General features: G+C 25.7%; 1 protein-coding gene across 2 annotated transcripts; it reads left to right on the top strand.

Annotated features, from left to right (window-relative positions):
- The first annotated feature begins 6,129 nt into the window (after nt 1-6,129).
- Nucleotides 6,130-16,717, top strand: LOC135923106 (ubiquitin carboxyl-terminal hydrolase MINDY-2-like). 2 transcript variants are annotated; one of them, XM_065457680.1, is made up of 9 exons: nt 6,130-6,642; nt 6,691-6,716; nt 6,799-6,905; nt 7,717-7,910; nt 9,494-9,636; nt 11,871-12,109; nt 12,728-12,868; nt 15,242-15,449; nt 15,559-16,717. In XM_065457680.1, exons 1-9 carry the CDS (start codon nt 6,228-6,230, stop codon nt 15,571-15,573), a joined length of 1,488 nt encoding a protein of 495 aa, XP_065313752.1. In that variant the 5' UTR covers nt 6,130-6,227; the 3' UTR covers nt 15,574-16,717. The 2 variants fall into 2 exon arrangements, with proteins under 2 accessions (XP_065313752.1, XP_065313751.1); XM_065457679.1 differs by having other exon boundaries at nt 6,130-6,716.
- Nucleotides 16,718-19,044: the final 2,327 nt, after the last annotated feature.

The raw sequence follows: 19,044 nt of genomic DNA, 5'->3' as shown, positions 1-19,044 counted from the left end.
AGGAAAACTTGAAATTGAAATTAATTGATAAAATAACTAAGTAGATGAATGCGATAAATAAATGTAATTAAAATATATATGAGATGGGAATAAATATTAACTAATATAAATTAATATTAACAATAATATTTTTGAAAAATATAATCCGGCACCTGCATTTTTTGGTTGGGGGGGGGGGGGGGATTTGTCTCCCTGTCCCTTCCCCCGCTGCGTACGCGCCTGAAATAATGAATGAAAGAAAGAAAAATATAATCGTCAAATGTTATATTAAACTTTTTAATTAACATAGAATATATGTGATCGCGAAGTCATTGATTTGGATACGTCTCTTAACGACCAAAGTATGGCAAATTATAAATTCCCTGTATCATACTTTTTTTATTAAAAAAATTTAAGATAATCAATAGAAATAATAATGCCTTTGAATATATTCAAATTTAAAATATATCGATATACAAATTTTTATGAAATAAATATTACTATATTGATAGATAAATCAAAAAAAGTAATAGTTATAGAAGAAATGGCAGATTCAAAATATAATTTATCTCGAGAAAGTTACAAAATCCCTTTCAATCAGATAATCGGTAAATATAGCAGCCATTGAAAATTTTGATCATAATTATGGTTCCTTTTTGGAAACACAATTAATCATCATATAATTTTTCATTTTATTATTTTCTATTTATAGTTTATAATTATTTTGTATATATTTTTTTTAAATGTTATTATAAATTAGTGATCTGCATCGGGTATAATTTTTCAAGCCTGGCCCGGCCCCAATCCGAAATTTTTTTTTAAAAATTTTTCCGGCCTGGCCCGAATTTATTTAAATATAGAAATTATTTTTCTAATTACTCAAAATAAACGATATATGTTATATGGCGTCTACTTTCTATAAATAAAATCACATATTTTTATTTTACATAAAAAATTCAACATAAAATTGATAAATTTAGATACATTTTAAAAAATTTCTGAAGCCCCACCCGACCCGGCCCGAATTTTCTTGAAAAGTATTGGGCCCACCCGTCCCGAAGCCCGTTCGGGCCGGGTGCGGGCCGGGCCTACTTTTGCAGATCTCTATTATAAATATTGTTAATAAACAAATATAAATCACAAAAAAATATAATAACATACAAATTACTGAAACGCTCAGATTTTTTTTTTCTTTAATTGCTAGCTCGGAATTTATACCGAATTTCATAGCTATTTTTTAAAAAAATGTTTGATCGTTTCATATATTTTTCTGGGCGATTCATTTTTTAATCTGAAGCTTTCAGTCATATACCTGAGCAATTAGTATTTTTTCTGGGCAACGAAATTTTTCATCTGAGCATTAAGGAAAAATTCTGAGAATTCAGTATTTTGAGAATTGAGTATTTGTTCTCAGCGTTTAAAAATTTTTTTTCTGTATATTTCAGTTTTAATTCTAACCGATTAAATAGGAGCCTTTGATTTATTATCATGTCAATGAATTTTTGTGCGGAATATTTGAGCATGGAATAATTGTCATCACGATTATTTATTTTCGTAAGTAAGAGCTACCGAGCAATTAATGATTGGCAATGTAAAAAAACTTATCGTTAAAGTGAACTTATAAATAATAATTTTAATTTTTTTAAAATAAACCCTATATAATTTTTTTGTAATTCTATTTTTTTTTTAAAAAAAAAACTTTTTTAGAAATAAAGGATACGCAACAACTTACATCTGAAATAACTACTACTATACAACATCATAATATTCAAAATAAACAAGTCAAAATTTAATTTTTTTTACTAACACAATGATCAGTTAATTCTACACACCCTAAGTTACTGATAATTTACCCTTAATATTCACTCCTACCCCCTAATCATAATTAGCAAAAGAAACTATAGAATAAGATTGGAGTAAAATGCATTCCCTATAAAGTTTATTAATGATTTCGAGTCTTAACCCCCCCCCCCCCCCCAATGAAGAAGCTGTTGCCGGTCACCAGATCACATTACATCTGATTACTATGATCACACCTAAATTTGATTAGGAACACGTGATTAAACTATCATTTTAACTAATCAAGTTTCGCGTGTTTAAGTGACGAGGGGTCTTACAGGGGTGAAATTATTTTTATTAGTTGTATTTAATCTACTGATAAAATATTATTCAACTTTACAAAATATTATACAATTATTATTTTTTGTAAAAATATAATATGACAATGTTTATTATAAAATAGACATCAAAAACAACGCCTAACACGATGCTCCAATCAGAGTAATTAACGTATTTTTTCTCCTTTTTCTGAGCTGAAGTTTATAAATAAATTGTAATGAGGTTGAAGAGAGTTTGTTATGAAATAATTTTTTAAAATTAACCATCCTATCCCTCTTCCTTTTGGATAAATCTTGGCTAGGCTACTGATATCACTCACTATATATATAATAAATTATTACATCATGAATGTAATATATAATATAAAAGGAAATCGCCTGATTCGATATAATATCAATCATTTGAATAAATGAATAAAATTAAACCTTCGATAAAATCTTTTAAATAATTGAATTTTTTGATGTTTGAAGGTAAAATATCGACTAAAATCGGGTCATTTAACAACACTAGTCTTGGCTGTATAGACATTTATGTTGAAAACATTAAAATAATATTAAGAATAGGGTTAGATAGCTGTTAAAAGTATATTTGGAAAAAAATGATAAAGATGGCTTGGAAGTCTCCTGTTATAAATCCCTGATCACAGCTAAACTTAGACGTATGTAGCATATTACTACTTTTCAGAGTTAAAAAGGGTATTTTGGATTAGAATTCTATCATATTAAGAACATATGTTACTTAGCTTCCTTCCCCTGATCACACAGTGTCACATTTTTGAGTAAATTTCTTTTTTCAAAAAAAAATTATATAATATTTTTTTTATATCATTTTTCTAAAATAAGGGGAAATTTGCTCGAAAATATAAAGAAGATTTTCTATGAAGAACGAAATTATTTATCTGAGGAAAAGAATGATTGGAAAAATTATTACACCCTTGTCAATGTAATATATTTTTAATAGTTTAATAAATAAAAATTTATTAATTAAATTTTTATTTATGTTCATATTATTTTAGAAACTTATAGAAACCCAGCCATATATTCAAAAGAAATTAGACCTAAAAACCAAAAGGTGCTCATACAATTATGTATACTATATATTAAATTTGTGGTTGGCATTAAATTATTCGCTTTAAAATTTAACTTGGTAATATTTGAAGATAAAGATAGGATATAATATAGGGGAGTGGAAATAAACAAAGGAATGAGTTTATGATAAAAAAAAAGAGAATTAACTTAAATATATAAATAATCATTCTATTATATTTTGAAAAATTTAACATTTCTATAAATTAAGAATGAATGATTATAAAGGGATAATAGAGGAGCACTTTAAAGTCATCAAGTGTGACAGAAGCAAGGAAGAAATTGCTAGACACCAGATGACTATAAAAGAAATAAAAGAAAACCACGAAATAAGCGTTAAAAGACTTAAGAAAAATATGGTATTCATCAAAATATTTTATATTTAACAAATATTTTTCCTCATAATTGTTACTCTTTATAAGTAAGAGAATTACTTAAATATAACGTAAATCACATACAGGGTGGAAATCCCCGCAAAGGAAATCACTATAATTTGATACGAACTTGGGCCATTTAAAAAAAAATTATAATATGAAAAGTTTCCTTAAATCATTTTAATCATTTATTATAATAATAATTACGTTATATTTGCATAAAAGATAAAAGATTCCTTGAATGATTTGAAGTGTCTTATGGCAAATATTTAAATATCTGATCAATGGATGCGATGCCCTCATTTTTACATGTATTGTTATTTGTATAAAAATCATTAATATATGTTTTTATAATTTTGAATATTAAGTTTTTATAAATTTTCATCTCTTATATTGCATCATATATAATAATAATATAATTAATGTTTTATTTCTACAAATTTTAAATCTTGTTTTAGCACACAGAATTATTTTTGGATATTACAAATGTAGAACTCTAAAATTTTCAACTCACACTTAAACTATCGCGTTGTCTTTCTAGAATTGTCTCCACTCGCCTAGAAATTGTATAATAAAAAACTAAATACGACACAAATAAAAGGCTATTTTGTTTATATACATTTAACACTTTTTTATTATTAAATAATAGATAAAAAAATTTTTTTTATTTATTTATTTAATAATTTTATAAATACATAATAATTATAATATTATATATAATAATATTCTTTTTAAATATATAAATAGTAATATTTAATTTTATGAATATAAATAGAAATAGTGTTGTGCAGATTTAATTTTAAACATTTACATATTTTTTTAATTTATCTGAAAATAAAATTATTTGACTTGAAAAAAATTATTAAAATGACATTAATATATTCTTATCAATTTTTACAACTTAATTAATTTTATCTACAAATGAATTAAAAAATATGGAAATGTTTAAAATTAAATCTGCACAACACTGTATATATCTATTTGAATATGTGCCCATTTTATATCAAATCAGGGTAGTGCACACTGTAATGTCTGGGATGCTTAATTCTTGGAAATTAACTATATTTTTGTTGTCTAAATATTTATTCAATTAGTTATGTATATTTTTTTGTTAATTATATTTTTGTTTTCTTTAATTATTTAGTTTAGTATTTTTTTTGTTGTGTTGATTTAAAAAAATATTCTTTTCTTTAGATTATTATTTATTTATTTTTTATCGGCGCTATTATATATTGATAAATAGAAAAAATAAGTCATTTTCTTTGCAAGTTTTTTTAGGAATATTTTTTTTTTGGCTGTCGGGAAGAAACATAATAGAAGGGAAAAAGGAAAAAGGAAAATATAAAAGGAGTTAATATATTTAAAATCTATTAATAAAGTAAAAATTAAATAAAGGTAAAAACTATGTATATATCTTTACTACGTTTATTTTCATTCACTAAATCTATATGGTTTATAAAAGCCCTCTAAGGTCTCTGTTTATAGTAGAAGCGAAAATGTTAAATTATACAGCTAAGATACGCATCGCGTGGGCAACATAGTATTAACATAAACTAGGGCTAAGTTATCATGATTTTATTGGAGGGAATTACCACAACAAGTTTCATTTCATAACAGTTTTTAATGGAATTGAATCGGGCTTTTGATCGCACTCGGAAGAACCTGATCCTTCCAAACTTGAGATTTGGACTAGTATTTATTAAAAAATAGCAAATTTATATACTATTAAATATATACCTCCAAAATCTTGGCTAAACCCAGGATTGGTTCAGTTCGGGGATACATATATGGTATACATAAGTTTTTACCAAGGATATTGTAACTAAGGCCAGCCCTGGGAATAAATGTTTCATAGTTAGTTGCTAACTATTTTTTAAAATTAACAAAAAACTTTCCAATTAAATCCTAGTCTAAGATATAAATATTTGAAAAGTGCTTACTTCATATAATTTAAATTTTAAAAAGATACGGATATTCTATAATTTTTATATTTATTACTTCTATTTAGTCGTTTTCAAAATATAACTCACAACAATAATACTAGAGATTTCATCAGCATTATTGACTGTTATTTTATTTTTGATTTTAGTAAATGCAATCTATTGATAATAAGCCCTTGTGAAAATATTCCCAAAATGACAGGCAATAAAATGAAGAATATAGTTTAATAATATAATATCTAATATGTCCATTGCCATTGTTAAAATACAGGTCTGTATCATATAATAGGTTATTAAAGAAACCTCCCCCCCCCTCCTTCAAAATTTTTTAATTCTGCATTTGGTCATTATATCTCTGCACTATGCTATGGTAAATCGATGAATCTCTTAGAATATTATTTATAAATAATACTCAAATAAGATCCTTTTTATAAACTCCACTCTACATTATAAAATTAATTAAAATTCTTATGATTTTATTGGGAATAACAAATAAGTATTGATTGGAAACAACTCCAAAAATTAGTCCCAAACGTGTCATTAAATGTATTTAAAAATGCCCATACATAGGTGTCAGCTGTAGCGCCATATTATATATAATTATGGTATATTTTAATTTCCATGTGGACATTAATCATACACCCAAAATCCACAAAATGGTAAATTTTCATTATTAAGGAGACAAAGACAAATTCCAAAATAATAGTTTAAAACAACACTATTTTCTTACAATGCTTCAGAATGTGGAGTATGATGATGATTACAATGCAAAACCTTCAACATCTTCCCAAAATGAATCTGTGGCTCTTGAATTAACTCAACCAACCACTAAAACAGAAGTCCCAAATCTAGATATTATGATTCCTTTGCCTATTAGCGACGAAAATATTAAAATAAATTTGATCAATGATAACATTAAATCTTCAAAGATGGAAGAAATTTTAAAGTTATCTCCAATAAAAATTCCAGAAAATTCTCAGATCACTACTCAAAAAATTCCTCAATCACCCTTTACAGTTTATCAGATAAAATGGGTAAAATGGAGAGGTAAAGACTTTCCTATAATTACACAGAATGAAAATGGACCATGTCCTTTGATTGCTTTAATCAATGCTCTCCTATTGATGGAAAAATTTTCTATTCCAAGTATAATTGAAATTGTCACACCTGAACAATTAATTGAATACATTGCAGACTATATCTTAGCAAATAAACCAAAGGTTTTTATTGAAAATAAATTTAATATAATTTTGACATAAAAGCTATTTAATAAATCAATGCTATTAAATATTTTTGATCTAGAACATTCCTGACGAACATTTAATTAACTATGAACAAAATGTTCAAGATGCTTTAGCATTGCTACCTAAATTGCAAACAGGGTTAGATGTCAATATTAGATTTACTGGGTAAATTTATCATAATTTTTTGTTTAACAATTATTAGTTTGGTTAAAAAATATGTCATATTTAAATAAATCATTTACTGAAGACAATTTATAAACTCCGTTTTAAACGGAAATATATTAAAGCATGTATAAAGTACCTACCGATTCTCAAACAATTTTTAAACTTCTGTCTATTCATAGTTTATATGTAAAATCAAGAGTAGTTCAAAAATTTATATCTAAATTGTTTGAAATTTATATGATTCTTATAGATGCTAAGATGCCTTCCTAATCAATTCATTTTAAAATTGCCTATAGTAAATAATTTAAAATCAAGAGATTATGAATGTCAATGGATTACTTGTCCCAATACAACATAAATGATATTGAATTTACACTTTATTGCAGATTTTTTAAATTAAAGGGGGGAGATTATAGGAGAAGTTTTTCATGCCTGTTATACTCAAATTTAATATTAAGTGATGATATGGTAAACAAATTTTGATATTGTATTTTTTAAAATGATTAATTAAAATTAGATTCATATTTTTTTATTTTTGTTTGGCTAAATCAAGGTTTAAAACAAAATCATTACTTATTAAATATAGCAAATAGATATTTAATATAACATATTTATTTCCAATAAGCTGACTCCCCTACATATCCATTAGTGTTATAGTTTAAATGTAAGCGCTTCTTTTTTTTCTATTTTAAAAAATTTACATTATGCTCACTTATGAATCTTATTAAATAAATGAAATAACACCATATCATGCCTTTTAAATTTGAAATATTTTAAAATGTGTATTTATAAAAAAAAATTTGACCTAAAGACCCAAAGATTTTGAATACACCCCAGAATGCATTATATTTGATCTACTTAATATTTCATTGTGTCATGGCTGGATCATAGATCCTATCAATGAATCGGCAACAGCTGAATGCCTTTCTAACTCCACCTACAATCAAATCATAGACAAAATCATAACTAATAAATGTTCAGTTGACTCTAACCTCGTTAATTCTGGTATGTAATATTATTTACTCATAATTATTACCAAAGTTTTTTTCTTTAAAAAAATATTTATTTTTACCAAAATTTTACATATTTTTAGATATTCTTCCTTTTTTTTTAATGTTAAAATTATTAATCGTTTTTATGAATTTTTATGTAGCATATTAGAAAATATTTAGACATTAAATTCACAATTATCCTTAAAAATGAAGTATAGATTATTTATATCCACTAAATCCTATATATCTTTCTTCATTTTTAGCATCACATTTGATGAATAATGCCATGATATCTTCTTTTATCACTCCTAATGATAATCTTTTAAAGTCAGCCTATACTGCTTGAATAACTTTAGCTCTGCCTGAAGCTATTTTACTCACTGTTTTATCTCCTCAATCAATTTTTGAATTTTTTAAAAAATACTAATCAAACCTCCCTTTGGAATATATTCAACTATTACAAAATGCTGACTTTACCAGTGGTTATGTGGTTATAAAGGGTTGGAAACATTACCAAGTCGTAACCTAAGTAACCACTTATCAGATGAACAATTAAGTGTTGTGATAGGCCATTGAATTAGGTGTAACATAGTTCAACCTCATACATGCATAAAATGCAAGGTATTAGTTGATTCAAAGGGATGCATGATCTTACTGTAGTCTAGGCATACAGTAATTAATTCGTTATTCGCCATTCTCTTATGAGGACCTGAATACCAAACATCATGAAGCCTGCTAATTTATCTTCAGATGATGGCCTAAGGCTAGATGGTTTAACTTTAGTACCTTGGTCTTTAGGTAAATCCTTAATTTGAAACTTTCATTTCCAAAAAATTTGAATTCTAACCACAATGATATAGCTGAGAAGAAAAAAAATTAAATATTTGAAATTGACAAATTATGATTTTTTACCAATCGTTATCTTTTCTTTTGGACATATGTCAAGCAAAACTTTAATTTTTTTAAAAAATATAGGTGGTTAAGAGTCCTTAAATCAGAATCCCAAAGAATATAATTTTTTTTAAAACAAAATATTTAAATTATTATTTTAAAATATAATTATTCATATCTTCATTTAATGAGTTTTTATTATCTTATAGTTTGATTGGAATATGGTTATATATATATATATATTATAAATGAATAAAAAATTTACAGGTAAAAAAAATAAACTATATAAACACTTGCCATATCTTAGAACATTATGTTATTAATATTAGAAATGAGTTTATTCCAAACCTTTATAATATATCATAATACTAGACTAATTTAATGTAAGTATGAAATTTGAAACGGGATTAATTGAAGATCATTTTGATTACTTGATTTATACTATAAAAATAGGCAGAGAATTTTGCATATTATATTAACACTTTTTTTGTGTCAGTCTAGTTATAATTTGTGTAAATGAGTTTAAAATACTTTTGTGCAATTAATTCTGTGACAATATATCCAGTTTTATTTCACACAATTCCTAACGTAGGATTGAAAATTGCAGTCATACTCAATTTAAAAAATATATAACTTATCAAGATATTTAACCTAGTTTTTCTTTTTATGCATCTCATTTATAAATTGATTGTATTTTTTTGAAAGCCCTAATAGCAGAGAACTTCATACAAACAACGTCTCACCAATTGACTTACTATGGGCTCTGCGAACTCAACTCTGTTCTTAAAGACGATGAAATGGTCGTTCTCTTTAGGAACAATCATTTCTGTACTCTTACAAAACACAAAGTAAAATATTTTAAAATATTTAATTAGATAATTCAGTAATTTTTTGTGAAGGCAACAAAACCGAAATAGGAATTCTGGAGTAAAAAAAAATAATGGGATGGAGTGGGGGAATTAAAAATATATAAAAGTGGAGGGGGGGGGGTAAAAAAATTGAATGGGATCAAAGAATAACGGAAAGAGCTAATATAATATTAAACCAGATGCAAATCACAGTAAAATATAGAATTATTATATATTGCATAAGGATTTAAAAAGTTAATCAAAATAGCTTTCATTGAAAATTTAATCTTTTTTTTGTAATTGCGTCAATTTTTCAGTAATTTGTTCTGTATTGTGGATTACATCTCGGTGTATATTTAATAAAGTTAGTCCATTCTATCGATTTTAAGATGCCATACTTTTGAGATAGATTTTTATTCTCTATAATGAAGAAAAGATCCTTTCATTTGTGTTTGTACTAATTGGTATTGTTGTCAAAATATGCTGTAATTTTAATAGATTTGGAAAAAAAAATTCCTGGTGGATCTATTAAAATTAATTTTTCATACCAATATTTAAATAATAATTGATTTTCAGTTACATTTATATCCTCTTCCTCTGAAAAAATTTAGGTAAATATTAAGTTTTTCAATATCAAGATTTAATATCTTAGAAGGATTTATAGGCAAAAGTATTTGTAAATTGGATGGAGTAACACCAGAAAAATTATAATTATTGGTAGAAATAAATTAAATAGAATTTTTTGGTTGATAAAATTTTCTTCTTATAATCATCAGTTTTTAAGGTTTAAAAAAATGTAAGAAAATATACTTCAGATTATCGTTGGGTATATTATTAATACACTAGGAGGAAATATTAAAATTAATTTCAACTTTTTGCAATTCTCAATTCATGAAAACCTTCTATATTTTTTTCAAAAATTTTAGTTATGGGGAGAGTTGAGGGACCCCCCCCCCACCCCCAGCTGACTACGCACTTGAAAAAACAAAAAGATAAAAAGGATAAATGTTAGGGGAATTTAAGCAATAGAAAATAAATATTTTTTGTGTTTTTAGATTTTATTGGCCTTTTGCACATTTTATTGTGAAAAATCATTATTATAAAATAGTTCTTCCAAATTGAGCGTTTAGGGTCTCCGATTGGAGCATTTTTATGCCTTTTGATTCGAATGGTATCGTCCAAATGGATTTGGTTTTTTATAATTTAAAAAAAATCGCAAAATTTATGTTTTTATATTTAATAATTTTTTTTACACATTGGCCATGAAATGAATTCTAATTCACTAGTGAAGTAAATTTTTATATATTATATATATTTTTAATGCATGGAATGATAAAATAATGGCAAGATTTATTTAATTATTAGATATTGTGCACCAATATGGAATTAAGCTGATATGGACCAAAATTGAAATTAATATCTTAAAATATTTATATTTTATATAAAGCCAGAAGATATGATATACTTATAGGAAAAAAATCAAAAAGATAATATAACTAAAATCGAAAGCGAGTATTATCAGGCAAATCAAAATATAAACTTTGTGGAAGGCATAATTTCTGAACATTAAACAAGGTGCAAGCACAACCTATAATAGTATATTTGATAGAATCATATTAAAAAAATTATATAATCTATATGAAAAATAGCATTTATTTTTTTCTAGCCTTTTATCGAATATAAATACTTTACATAAAATATTTTAATTTCTCGTTTTTAATGATATTTAAAGTATCTGAAACCTTATGAAAAAAAAATTGTAGCTTTATTATTAGCATAAATTCTATATTAGTGCACAAGATTCTAATTATGAAATAAATTTTGCTGCTGTTTCATCATTCCATGTGCATTAAAAAAATATATGGAATTTTACTCCATTTGTGAATTTGAACCTATTTTATGATCAACATGGTGTGAAATGTTAAATAAATATATATAAAAAAATACTTTATATATTATATATAAATTATTTTTTTATATTAAACAAAAATAAACTATTTATCCATTTTTTAAAAAAATATTATAAACGTATATTTTTTGACCAGTTTGGCTAGAAGCATAATCCTACGTTCACGCGTAATCGCATCGAAGTATAAAAAATAATGTAGAATTATTAAATTTGTATGATAATTTGTATACTTCGCCGAAAATTCGCGATAACTGTTAACACAGGGTAAGTGTTAAAAAGACAAACGCCTCAATTTGAAAACATAATTTCATAATTTATTCTTCAGGATAATCTCTATACCTTAGTAACTGACCAAGGATATCTCTCCGAAAAATGCGTCATGTGGGAAACGCTTCACAACGTAGAGGGGGACGAAACGTTTGTAGATGGCGTTTTCGAGAGGGCGGCAATTCGACGCGAGGCAGTCCCTCTTTCCTCAAATGTTAATCAACCACAGACAGCTGGTGATCGAGTATCGGTGAATGCCGAATTGATGGGCAATCGGGGAAATCAAATTGATAATGAGTATATATATTTTAATCCTTTTTTTTCATTATACACAATAATCAAGGAATAGAACCCAGGGATCCAAACCAAACCTTTAAACCGGTATTTTTTATTTTCTACCTGAACCGAATTGCTAAATACCTGTGAACCGATTCGAGCCTCATGAATTTGTGTTTATAAAATAATATGAAAGTTATTACTAGTATATTGCTAGAATTCTGATTTATATCCGTATTGCTTTAATTGGCTGATAAGTGTCAGTAACAATTTTTATGAACATTTGTAAATTGCCATTTTACAACATTTTTTCGCTTACAATGCCAAGAAATAAATAGAATCCAATTTATAATATTTATATATGACAAATTAAAATGTAATATTTTTGTATACACAAGCTTTAAAACAGGTTTTTAGAGGTTTGAACGAGACCTATATTTTTTTAATATTTTATACGAACCGAACCTGAACATTAAATTGTTGTTTTTACTTGAACTGAACCGATATTCGTAGTTCGGATCCCTGAATTAACCAACCTGTTTTTTTAAGAATCAAGTTTATTTTAATAGAAATCCAAAACATTGTTGAAATACGCCCTCGTAATATAATTTAAATTGATATATGAATCAATATTAATAGTTACCTGGTAGCCCTGAGCCTCCAACAAGAACAAAGTGAATTGAACCATCAAAAACAAGACGTTAATTATTCCGGATCAGAAGAATCAAATTCGCGGACTTTCCAGCACATCTCTGACATACCCGACGAACTTTTGACCGAGTATTTAATTGTTAATAAAACTAACCAAAACTAGAATGTAGGAGTTACCGACAGATACTACTTTTTGAAGGCCGATCCGATATTAAATTAATGTCGACCGATTACCGATCCGATATCATATCTGATTTTGTATTATGTACACATACTAATCTTTTTAATTTTTAATGCATGCTTTTACTCATTTCATATGCTTTTAATAGTAAAATATCTATAATTTTACGATACCTAACATAAGTCATTTAAATATATTATAATGATCAGTTTTATATTCATGATCAAATATATATTTTTTATTAATAAATCACTTATTTATATAATAACATGAATCAATTTACATAATATTAATAAACGAATATATTATGAAATTTAAATTAATATATCGATGATTTCTTTTCAGAAATACTAAAATTTTAGTTTATCAGAGGTCAGTCTGTGTCAGCTTCACTAAAAAAGGATTCTGGTGAGATACTTATGGCAGGTGTTGCTAGATATTGACGAGTCAGTTTAGAGAGAGTTGGATATCTATGACTGCTCACGCTCGACCAGTTTAGATATTATCATTTATTGCTTTAAATATTGATTCATTGAGATCGCTATCGGTTTCAAGGGAATACGGACAATTTTAGTGGTATTGTTATTTAAATCAGACTCCTCATTTGTTTTAACAGCATCAGCATAAGATTCCCACAAACTTAATATTCAAGTTGAATTTATTGCTGATATAGATGGAATATCTGCTATGTCCATATTTTGATTTATTTAATACTGTTTAAATGATAATATTTAAGAAAAAACAATATTTATTAAATAGATTAATTATATATATAGGCTAAATGAAATAAATTTCTCACTAGGGTTACTGGTGAAGCATTATAGAAGTAGTTTTTGTTTATAAAGTTTTGATTGAATTGAAAAAAACAGATTGTTTAGGCCAGATTTACTTTTCTTACTAAACACCATTCATTTGATGTACTGAGGGTAAAATCGTTGCAATAAATAAGCAAGGCCTTTTTTTGCTTCAGGTGTCTTTCTAGCATGTAAGAGCATGCCAATATCTTAAGTTTGTGGATGGGTAAATTCAATTGCTTCTGAATAATTTTGAGTATTTTTAGCAATAAATGAATGATTAAAATAATCAATAATTTTTCTTGCTTGAGATAACATATCAATAATCTCTCAGTGTAAAAACTCCTTTTGCTACTAATTGTAGGGAGTGGGCAAAATAAGAAACTTGAATATACCTAAATAGAGTTTGTAAACATCTTTAATTTAATACCTAGATTGTAATCAGATTTTATATTTGATTCATTGTCACGTACAGAATATACTTTACTCTTACTAATATTCCAACTGATCATCATTTGTTCATAATATCCTTAATATTTTTCACAGTAAGTGAATCATTATAAGTTGCAACATGAAACAATTTTCTAAATTTCATTTATCAGATGGCAAGTCAAGCTGATATGCAATCTAACCCAAAGCATCTGGACACACATCACCTGCCCCCCCCCATCTAATTGACACTTAATTTTATTTAATATATCTTGATATATTTCATTAGTCAATGTCAGAAAAATATTTTCTAGACAGGATTTAATAGTTTTAACATACCTTATATTAGTCGATTAAATAATGTCCTCTATAATGGAAGATGGCTGATTATCTAATACTATACAATCATATGGTTGATATGTATATATGGCTTTAAATCTATGGTCTTCAATATCCCATATTTTAGTTTATTTACTAGACCTGGCAATGTTATTTAATTAAATTTACAATTCTTTACCTTAAACTTAAACCTGATTCTTTTCCAAAAAAATTTTTCCTTTCCCTAGTTAATAAAAGTGAAAATTCATCGATGGTTTTAAGGTATTTACTCAAATTAGTTGCGTTATATGTCTTTTGAATTTTCCCACCTCAAGAATGCACGAGTCAACTTTAATACCCAAAATTAGAGCTTGGCGATATTTTGTTAATTTAACACCAAAAGCTTATATAATATATAAAACAGAACAGATTTTTTTGAATAAATTATCGCGCGATTTTATAAATAGAATGCGCAAAAAATAACAATATGGCAGAATGTTTATTAATTAATTTATTATCTATTGTTAAAAAAATATATAAAATGGATTTCGATTTTATTTACAAAAATATATGGTTTACTATTTTTTAAGAATTTTATCACATCTTAATAATGCACAATTATCTAAAAATGAAGAAACCATTTTATCGGATCGGAAAATTTTATAATATCGTCCGATTCGATATAAAATATCGGTACATCTCTACTAAAATAGGAACATTTGAAATAGATGGATTATAAGAAAGAAAAATATTTTGTTAATTAACCATCTTTTTTTAAAGTTCGGACTTAGCTAAAAAGTTTCAAGCTCAGGAAGATTTCATGCTAGCTCAGGCTTTATCTAGAGCAGAAATGGCCGAAAATAATTCTACCAATCAAAACGTTTCTCCGAAAAGATCCAAAAATTCGGCGCAACGCACCCCAAATTTGGAAACATCTGATAACAGTGGTGAAGGGGAAGCAGATGTTAGAGATAATCTCAAGAAAAAGGTATTTTAAAAATTTTTTAAATTTTCCGGTAAAATCGATATTTTTTAAAATAAAAATCTAAGAATTATCTTATAATTTTTTTTTCTCGTTTTATCACAAAATTTATCAGTGTACTATATCGTGAAAACATCAAATCTTACTATTGGTCAAATCATCAAGCCTTGCTATACGTCAAATCATCATTACACTGCAAGATAGAAAATTACCTATTTCTTTATATTTATAAGTTCGATTTATTTTCTTTAGCTTGCGTCTAAAACTTATTTCAAAAGTTTTAAAAAAACTCTAAGGAAATCTAATAAAAAAATTTTTAATTCGTAAATATGTTTTTGATCATATTTTAAATCAATTTTTTTTTATTTAAAAAAAATCTTATTTCGTGTTTTTCGATAAATTTTTTGATGTTTTGGACGCAGCCTTAAAAAAATGTAACTAAGTAAAATTATATCCTACAAAAATAATGCATATTTAACACTTTTATTCTCTTCCTCTTTCAATGTATTACTACAATAAGCTGATAAATTTAATATGTAATTTTGATGTAGCTTATTTATTTTAAAATATATTTTTATCGAAAAAAAATCGAAAACCGGTGATATAAAACTGAAGAAATATTTATTATTTTACTCGATAAAATACCAGCAAAATTATTGTAAAATTATTTTTTGTTTGTTACTTGAATAATCCGAAGAATATTTTACATTTACACATTATTTAAAGCAATATTTTTTAAAATAATTATGTTATGACTTAAGGTAACAAATGTAGAAAAACGGTTGACTTCTATCTAATATTATTTATAGCCCTACCCTCCTCCCCAATTAATGGTATAATTCAATATTGATAGATGGTATTCTGTAATTATATAATTATTGGAAATTTTGTATTTATATATAATTGCTACTTTTAGTTATTATTTTATACACGAATTAATATATTTATCAAATTTTACTTTTAGTTAAATTATTTTTTTTTAGAAAAGAATTAGTAATTTATGTATAGATATTTAAATGTAAAATTTATATGCTTACATTATTATTATAAAAATTATTTATTCTTTCTCATCTAAGTTTTGCTGCCATTCATTCAATTTTGAGAATGATCAAAAATTCCCTTAACACTCGAATTCTCTGCGATTGACATAATAATTTTTTTTAAAGAAATCAAATCGGTTGCCGTATTTATTTGACATTTCAAAATTTAAGAAAAAAAAATTATGCTTCACGGGATGATTTTTTTTGTATTCATGACTTAATTAGTTATATTTATTAGCATTGTGTACATCTATCCATTATTTATAATTATGTTTTTTTATACATACTTATGTTTGGTTTATGACTCAAAAATTATCTTAAAAATAAAAATGACCTACATTCAACCAGTATCCCTAAATTTGGAAACTATAAGTCTCGTTTAGGGGAGGCAATTACCAAGGAAGGGGGGTGGTAAAGTTGGCAAAAATCATTATTTTTTATAAAAAGTATGCCTTCAAAGAAAATAACTTATTAATCAATCGAGTATTCATTTAATATATTTTTTTCTTTGTACAATTAGTTGTACTATTTTAATATATTGAATTGATGTTCATACATTTTATAGTTAAATTTTAATACATTCTAAGCAAATTTAGTGTTTTTATTAACAGGGCTTGATTATTTTAATTTAATTAATTGGAACGTTTGATTACTGAATTGAGCATGGCCAGATAATAACATATATTAGAGGTCAGCATTGGGCGGGTTTTACCATAAGCCGGCCCACCCAATATTTAAAAATAACCCGCCTGCCCATTGTTTTAAAAAAATATACCCACCCGCCCATTAGTCTAAAATTCCTTACCCGCCCATCCATTATTTAAAAAATTTTTTTTAACTTAAGCCCGCTATTATAAAATTTAATTATGGCCATTCTTTCATTTTTTAAGCATTTAATAAAAATATTTTAGCATTACACCTCTACAAGAAGTTTTATAACTATAAAAATTAAGCATAAAAAATAATCAATTTAAATTATGGATAATTTATTTGATCAAATAACTTATGAAAAAAATATATATAATTGAAATTATATGTAATTAATAATCCATTTAAATTATGGATAATTTATTTGATCAAATAACTTATGAAAAAAATATATATAATTGAAATTATATGTAATTAATAATCCAAAAATAATAATATCGACATTTTCTGGATTCAAACATGTTATTTGTTAAAAAACCTTCCAGCAATGCTAAATCCTTGTTCAGAAGAAGCACTAGTTGCAGGAATTGCAAATATTTTTCTTGCTAATCTTGATAGCTTTGGCAAATCTCTTTCTTGTTTCCATCAAAGTAGTTTTAAATATACAAAAAAGATTTTATGATACCAAAAAAGGACATTTTAATATTAAATATCCAAAAATTCATAAGAACCATTTTTAATTAATATTTACTTAAATGATTTCAAATTTTTTTAGCCCATGCGCCCAATGTAAATTTTATAACCCGCCCATAGTATAAAAATTTTTTAATCTGCCCGCCCGTTCTTAAAATTTTTTTTGCCCCACTTAGATGGGCCGGCGGGTCGAAACCCCGCCTAATGCAGTCCTCTAACATATATTGAGCGTATACCGGGAATTAGTTTTGTTAATGATATATTATTATAACTAATACTATGTGAATAAATAAAAACTGTATTGAGTAAAATATTATTGAACAAAAATAATTAATTACTCCTTATATGGGTTATTATATTGGCGACGAGAACAAATGATAATTTTGCGGAGTAGAAATTCATGATTAATGGATGGGAAATTTTGGATATATAAATATTTGAACAAGCGATATTATTATTAATTGTGATTTGCTGATAATGCAAAAATTATAGAAGATATATATGAAGCAATTATGTTTTGATGTTATTAATTTATATGAATTGGATAAAAATAGAGTATGAGGCAGCTGGAAATGTATTAAAGAATATAAATATGACAAAGGATTTTAGATAAATTAAAGAATTCGGCCAAATTAGGGAGGGATGGATATATGATGCATTTATGCACAAACATAGAGGACCGACCGTCAATAATGATGAGAAAAGTAATCAGGAAACAATGGTGAGACTATTTTTTTTTATAAAAAATTTTTGGTTAAAATTTTCAACTGTTTAAAGAACATAATTTTAATATTAAAATTAATAGTTTTAGAATTTTTAAGCAAATGTGAAAATCCAGATATAACAGTAAATACAAAAAAAATCGATATGCATCAACTGACATTTTCGATTGACCAGGAATAAAAATTTCTTCCCTTTCTTTTAGGCATCCTAAATCTAGTTCAGGATAATGCACTCATTTTAAATTAAAAAGGAAAGTTTCAATATTCCACGAAATGGTCATCATGTTCCGTATCTTCAGATATTTTATTTTCTTCAATGCAATTTTTCTGAACGTCTAATGAATGATCTCAAAAAAATTAGACTTATTATGTTTACATAATAAATTATGTTGTTAATATCTTTCTCTTTAATATATATTATACAAAATATTAAATTCGGTTCCTCAGAATATGCCTCATAAAATATAATTGAGGCTTTACGCCTCATAGTAGATTTAT

This window comes from Gordionus sp. m RMFG-2023, chromosome 2 (genome assembly GCF_954871325.1).
Source record: "Gordionus sp. m RMFG-2023 chromosome 2, tfGorSpeb1-WG-v2, whole genome shotgun sequence".
Classification (NCBI taxonomy): domain Eukaryota; kingdom Metazoa; phylum Nematomorpha; class Gordioida; order Chordodea; family Parachordodidae; genus Gordionus; species Gordionus sp. m RMFG-2023.
Note: the sequence above shows the minus strand (reverse complement) of the source record. Positions and strands in the feature narration are given on the sequence as shown.

Bases quoted from the DNA above. Each gene is read 5' to 3' on its own strand.
- LOC135923106 (XM_065457679.1), top strand. From the start codon at position 6,228: ATGCTTCAGAATGTGGAGTATGATGATGATTACAATGCAAAACCTTCA. The intron at 6,906-7,716 runs GTAAATTTATCA...TTTGACCTAAAG, and splicing joins GTCAATATTAGATTTACTGG to ACCCAAAGATTTTGAATACA. The intron at 12,869-15,241 runs GTATTTAATTGT...CTTTTTTTAAAG, and splicing joins CCCGACGAACTTTTGACCGA to TTCGGACTTAGCTAAAAAGT.